Below are 7,091 nucleotides of genomic sequence, written 5' to 3'. Positions count from 1 at the left end.
GATAAATTCTCTTAATGTTTCTAATAATTTATCTGTAGGCCTTTTTGGGTATTCTACACTTCAGACTTCTCTCTATTTAAGGAAAACAAAGCACTCTGTGTTTAAGCTACTGGAGATGAGTTTTTCTGCCAGGAGAACACAGTGCTAACTGAAACAAGAGTGAACATCTAGTTCCAATTCACGCTGGAAGCAGATCCAACATAAACAGGATTATCTTTTAGCAAAGAAATGTTAGATTACATGTAAGTAGGGCTTGTTCTAAAAAATAATATATATATAGGGAGAAGCAGGATGATTTTCTTCAGTCAACACGATCAAAGTGGCTTTGCTTTTTTTTGAAGTTTGTGGGGGAAAAGGGAACAAAGGGGATAGGGGAACTGGGATGCTGAGTAGGAAGAACAGTCCAGAAGGGTGCGCCACTGCCGGAAAATTGGGGCAGGTGGACAAAACTTCCTCCCCATCTGAAGCACTAAATATAAGAGCATTAAATAAAAACAAGACATGAAAATCCTGAAGTGAGCATGGAACCCATTGTGGACTATTTCCATGGACTCGCTCAGTGCTTGCTTTTCACTGGGGCACTTGCTCGTGTGTCAGGCATCCTGTGGGAGAGTTCTGCTCAGAGGCAGAGGGTGAACTGGGCCCCTTCCTTACATGGCTATTCTTGAAGCATCACCAAAATAGAAGGAAAGAATAGAAGTACTTTCGCAGGGTCACAAAGGTCCCCAGGGTGACCTCGGTTTTCTGTATTTACCTGATCGGATGCATCCTGAAGTGATGTTTGTAGGTGAGTGGTGAAGACCTCCGCCTGGGAATCCTCTTCGGGGCTTGAGGTCACCACTACCAGAGCTTGCCCAGACTGCGTTTCAGGCGCAGGCCCGGTGAGCGCTGGGGTACCAGGAAGATGCTGGCTGGTAGGCGCCGAGGTCACTGCCAGGACCTGCCGTGTGGCTTTGGGTAGTGTTGAAGGAAATGGGCTGATAGGAAGACAAAGGGTCTTGGACTGAAAGGTACGTAAAGGAAGAGGCCGAATCAGATTTTACCATGTGAAAATTAAGGCAGTGTTTCCAAAATTATTCTGGCTCTCCCATGTCCCATGAGATATTAATGGCCATTTCTCTCAAAAAGATCCAGTGCTCAAACAGTTTTGAAAATGTGGCATATTACCCTCTTTAAGATTCACAATTTACAAAAAAAAAAAAAAAAAAAAAAAGAGGGCACTTGATGCAATGGGCACTGTGTGTTATATGCAACTGATAAGTCACTAAATTCTACCTCTGAAACTAAAAAATACACTATATGTTAAATAACTGAATTTAAATAAAAAAGATTCACAATTTACATTAGTGTATTTATCATCAACCATTCAATAAATTATAATTAAACATCTACCACATGCTAAGCCATGTCCTGGGGAACTAAGGATACAGCAATGAACAAAATAAGCCAAGTTCTTGCCCTCATGGAGCCTTCATTTTCATAATGGAGGCAAATTATACTATGTATTAAATCAGTGCCATGAAGAAAAACAATAAGAGTAAGCAGATGAAAGGAAAGGGTGTGTTTCAGGTACGGTGCTCAGATGTATGAGACAGCATTTTTGCTGAGAGTTGAAATAAAGGGAGAAAGTTCTGACAATATATTAGAGATGGGCATCTGAGAAGTGCAAAGGCCCTGAGGTCACAGCCTGATGGGTTTGTCTGAGGAAGAACAGGAGGCCAGATGAGCAGAACTGGGACGTTGGGGAGATCAGAAAGATCCTGGGGGTGGGGGTGAGAATGAGGGATGGGACTGGGGAGAGCATTCATATGTCAGGCAAAGGAGAAGAGAGTCATTTTACCTTGAACGAGATGGGAAGACCTTGGGGGCTTTGAGGAGCCGCAGCAGGAGCTGACTTGTGTTGTAAAGGATCACTCCTCTGACTGCTGTGTTGAGAACTGACAGCAATGGGCCAAGGGCAGAAGCAGGGAGATAAGCAGGAGGCAGATGCAAAGTTTGCCTGGGAGATGATGGTGGCTTAGATCACGGTGTGATAACGATGAAGCTGGTGGGAAGTGGTTAGGTTTGGCTCTGAGAAGTCCTACAGTCAAAAACCTTTGTTTTCTTTCCTTCTGGAACCGTTTTAAGCAATGCTGGTTACTCTTCTGTAGAATATCGCTTGGAAAACACTGATTTAAGGGATTCTGACCTCATCCCTGTTCTCTTTCATATAACTAGAAATGCTTATTTTTTGCAGTGGGTCCAGTAAATGTAAATAAATCTGTCTTTAGACATCCAGGGAAAGGTTTCTACGTAGGACACAGAGGCAAGAAGGCAGAGAAATGTCTTGAATTTGAAATTTTATACATTATGCAGTTTCTACTTTGATTTTCCTTCCACTCAGGTATTTTTCCTTTTTTATTATTTTTTGCTTTATTACTTATTTATTTTTAAAAAGATTTTATTTATTTATTTGTCAGAGAGAGAGAGCACAAGCAGAGGAAGCGGCAGGCAGAGGGAGAGGAAGAAGTAGGCTCCCGGCTGAGCAGGAAGCCCGATGCGGGACTCGATCCCAGGTCCCTGGGATCATGACCTGAGCTGAAGGCAGACATTTAACTGACTGAGACAACCAGCGCCCTTTTTTCCCCCCTTTTTTAAAAGGAATTTGAATTCTATCGTATTGCATGTACTTCTGTAAGATATCACAAGTCCTTTTTGGAATGAAGCAGGGAATAAACAACCAACAAATGATAATTGTAACAACATGAAAGCCAGAGTCGGCTTTAAAAATGTCGTTACGACTATGGACTCTGAGAAACAAACTGAGGGTTCTAGAGGGGAGGGGGGTGGGGGGATGGGTTAGCCCGGTGATGGGTATTAAGGAGGGCACGTATTGCATGGAGCACTGGGTGTTATATGCAAACAATGAATCATGGAACACTACATCAAAAACTAATGATGTAATGTATGGTGACTAACATAACATCATAAAATAAAATTAAAAAAAAGGTCGTTAGTAAAATATCCATTCAACCTGGTTCTTTCCTGCATTTAAGTACTTTCCTTTCCTTATGAGAACACTATATCCGGGGCACTCAGTGAGCCAGAATGGCGTTCTGGCGGGACCCACCAGGAATGACAGAGATTACTAATCCCAGATGTGTGCTGTCAAGGGACGTACTTACAAGATCAGCGTGAGCAGGGTGGTGACAGGAGGCTGCAGGATGAGTAGCTGCCACGGAAAGAAGAAAGCAGACTAAGTTCAAGTAAAAGTCTAGGATAGAAATTTATTTGAGGACGTCTTATTCTTGGCAAAAAACAATGTGAATCATTTCATATAGGAAACTAAAGTGACCATTTCCCCCTGATGATAATTCTGTAGACAAGCTAGGATTCCAGAGCTGAATTGTCACAAATCACTCATGTCTAATCTCTGCTTACTCTTCAAAGGCCCTCAGTATAAAAATATTTAAATCAGATCAATCATAAAGTTGCCAGTACATAAATACTGTGGAAGTATTTGCCTCATAATTTTACCAAAAGGAGAAGCTCCCTATTAATAAATCAGAGCATATTTCTGACAGTTTTAGATGAGATCGGGTGCATTCAAGGTGGTATGGCCATAATCTGATACTTTTAAAGAATTTTTTTTTTTTAATTTCTTTATTCATTTGAGAGAGAGAGTAGAGCGAATGAGAGAGAGAGCATGAGCGTAGGTGATGGGTAGAGGGAGAGGGAAAAGTAGACTTCCCACTGAGCAGGGAGCCTAATAAGGGGCTAGATCCCAGGACTCTGAGATCATGACCTGAGCAGAAGGCAGACGCTTAACTGACTGAGCCACCCAGGTGCCCCCCGCCCTTTTTAAGATTTATTCATTTATTTGAGAGAGACACACACAAAGAGTGTGCGATTGGGGGGAGGGGCAAGGGGAGAGGGGAAGCTGATTCCCCACTCAGCTCAATCCCAGGAGCCCAAGATCATGACCTGAGCCGAAACCAAGAGTTGGACGCTTAACAGACTGAGCCAGGAGTCCCTGTAGTCTGATACTTTTAGAAAATAATCATTGACAACATTTTAGCAGATCACGGTTATTGCTTTCATTCCCTTTCCACATTTTCCAGTAAGAAAACCATGATCTGAAGGCATTATCAGTGTTAACACACATGGCTATTTGCTATTTACTTAGGCTGACTTCTTTCAAGGCATGTGCTCTAGACCCATTACAATTTATCTGGTTATAGCAAGCCTGCTTTATCTCTTCTTGTAACAGTCTCTCTGCTGTTGATAGGACTGATATGTATGTTTAGCAGCAGAATCATTCTAACCACTACTGCTGGGGGAGGACAGAGTTCTGAGATGTTCTTCTGATTAGTTGCCATGTCTTTCTTTTTTCTCTTTATTTTTTTGGAGAGACAGCCTATGTGCAAGCAGGGGCCAGGAGGGGCAGAGGGTGCCACCGAGGTGCCCTGGATAACTGGTATTTCTTAAGGATAAAATGAGAACTGATGAAATATAAGTGATAAATACGTAAAAGAGAATAGAAAAATGTGTATATATAACATCACGTTCTAGGCAAAATCAGTGAAAAGTGACCTGGATACCTGCTAAGAAAATTTCCGTATTACAAGGATTAAAAAATTTTACAATCTGATAGAGGAAAAAAGGCTACCTATTAAAAAAAAAGTCTAACGATAGTCTTTTCCACGGTAACCATAAATGCCAAAAAGCAAGAAAACGGCGTCTGCAGAGTCTTGAGGGCAAGAGTGACAAAGGAAATAATGTTCCTTGTATTGCAGAGACTACTGCTTACTTCCCCCGCTGGGTCTTCCTTCCTTCGAAGGAAACATGGTAGCCCCACTGACGGACTACATTTCCCAGCCTTCCTTGCCGGCAGCAGTAAGGCCATGTGATCAGGTCCTGGCCAGCGGGATACGAGGAGGAACTGGTGCAATTTCCAGGCTGTGCCCTTAAAGGAAAGGATCAGGCTTCCCATTTTCCCTTCTCCCCTTCCCAGTTGATAGAATGGGAACACGGAGGCGGGGAGCTAATGCAGCTTTTATAGACCATGAGATGCAAGTCACAAGGTGATGACAGCAGAACAAGGCAGGAAGAGCTTGGGTCTCCTAAGCTGTAGAGCCCACTTAACAGCCCTGGTCTGCTTACTTACACTGTGATGTGGAAGAGAAAGGAAATTCCATTTGTTCAAGCTTCCATTCTGACTTCTGTTACAGCAGCTGACCCTATGTTTTTAACTTGTACATGCTGCTAAAACATGGCCTATTGGGAAGGAACAAGAAAGACATTTTGAGTATCCTTGAGTTCCCAAAATATTTCCACCAATGGATCTTTCTTGTAAAAACAACTGGATTAGAGACTATACAAACTTGAGAGCTCAAGAAGGGTAAAGTTATGGCATAAAAATGATTGGTGCTAAATGTGAAACCAGTTAAAACAGATATACGTTCTAAATTGTTGGAAATATGGCTTTGACAAAAGTTTTTTTTAAAGGTATTCTTAAGTTACATATAAAAAAACAAGGGCGTTTGGGTGGCTCAGTTGGTTAAGTGTCCAACTCTTGGTTTCGGCTCAGGTCATAATCTCAGGGTTGTGAGATCGAGCCCCACGTCAGGCTCCGTACTCAGCATGGGGAGTCTGCTTGAGATTCTCTCCCTTTTCCTCTCCCTCTGCCCCTCCCTCCACTCTCTCTCAAATAAATAAGTAAATAAATAAAATCTATTAAAAACAAACCAATATAACAATAACCTGAATAAAACCCACAGACCATACTAACAAAATCTATGGAGGGAGGGTGGGGAAGGAAAAGCTAACATGTGCTATATTCCTTTAACCAGATGAGGGGGCTTCAAAAGAGACTGTTTCACTCCTGAGTCCAACCATCAGAGAAACACAAGTGCAGGAATGTGTTTTCAAAAAGAACAACTCCTGGGCGCCTGGGTGGCTCAGTTGGTTAAGCGACTGCCTTCGGCTCAGGTCATGATCCTGGAGTCCCAGGATCGAGTCCCACATCAGGCTCCCTGCTCAGCAGGGAGTCTGCTTCTCCCTCTGACCCTCCCCCCTCTCATGTGCTCTCTCTCAAATAAATAAATAAAATCTTTAAAAAACAAACAAACAAACAAACAAACAAAACAAAAAGAACAACTCCTTGAAGGCAAACAATTAAACAAGAGTACGGAAGAGTAAAATTCCAACAAAGGACAGAAGAAAGTAGCAAGAAAGGATTAGAACCCAAAAGCATCGAAGAAGGCAAGAAATGACATCAGTTATTAAAATACATTTAAATATGATAAACTCTACTATAAAAATATTCTCAGAATCAAATAATTAGACCCATTTACACAAAATTTAATAGGAACACGTGTAAAACAAAGTGACACAAAATTTTCAAAGGACCTTGGGGGGCACCTGGCTGGCTTAGTCAGAGGAACATGCAACTCTTGATCTCAGGGTTGTGAGTTTGAGCCCCACATTGGATATAGAGATTACTTAAAAATTGAAAAAAAAAATTTTTTTTCAAAGGCCCATACATACATAAATATAAGGCAACTCCCCAGATAAGGCAATGCCCTCCTTCCTCAATGAGGAGATTTAAAGATAGTTATTTGGGGGCAAACTTGACTATGTCATTTCTAAGGATATAGGTGAAACAGTCAAATGTCTAGTTAACTTGTTCTACAAAGGCATGTTTAAAATCACATGTTATCTGTAGTCGTGTGTTAACTTAGGTGCACTGCTCTCTGGAAACTCACTTTCCATGACATGGCTTTACCGAAACTCTTCAAATGCATCCTCAGTCTCAGTGCCTTAATTATCAAGAGAGCGACTTCTGTAATTATTTAACAGTTTCAAAACTACACCAACTTTACCTTCATCTACTGTTATCACGAAACACTTCTTCCCCACCTAACAAGTACCCAGTTACAAAAGCAGTTGGAAAAGCTGATTTTTATGTTTGTTTTTAAGATAGTTACTCATGTCTCTACAACAGCACTTTCTAGATTGCTCTTTTAGGGATCCTTGGAGGGCTTGTTGACAAAGACATCTAAAACTTGGAAGTTGTGAGGTCATACCCCCCAGAATAATCACTACATGCA

General features: G+C 41.6%; 1 protein-coding gene across 1 annotated transcript in view; it reads right to left on the bottom strand.

Moving 5' to 3' along the window:
- PKD1L3 (polycystin 1 like 3, transient receptor potential channel interacting) overlaps window positions 1-7,091 on the bottom strand; it is a 59,016-nt gene that overhangs the window by 44,810 nt on the left and 7,115 nt on the right. The window contains 3 exon segments of the mRNA XM_032424042.1: window positions 751-1,003; window positions 3,165-3,211; window positions 5,147-5,201. Of these exon segments, the coding sequence (XP_032279933.1) occupies window positions 751-1,003; window positions 3,165-3,211; window positions 5,147-5,201 (355 nt within the window).

The sequence above is a fragment of the Phoca vitulina genome, unplaced genomic scaffold, assembly GCF_004348235.1.
Source record: "Phoca vitulina isolate PV1807 unplaced genomic scaffold, GSC_HSeal_1.0 scaffold30, whole genome shotgun sequence".
Lineage (NCBI taxonomy): Eukaryota > Metazoa > Chordata > Mammalia > Carnivora > Phocidae > Phoca > Phoca vitulina.
This window is presented reverse-complemented; position numbering and strand designations above follow the sequence as displayed.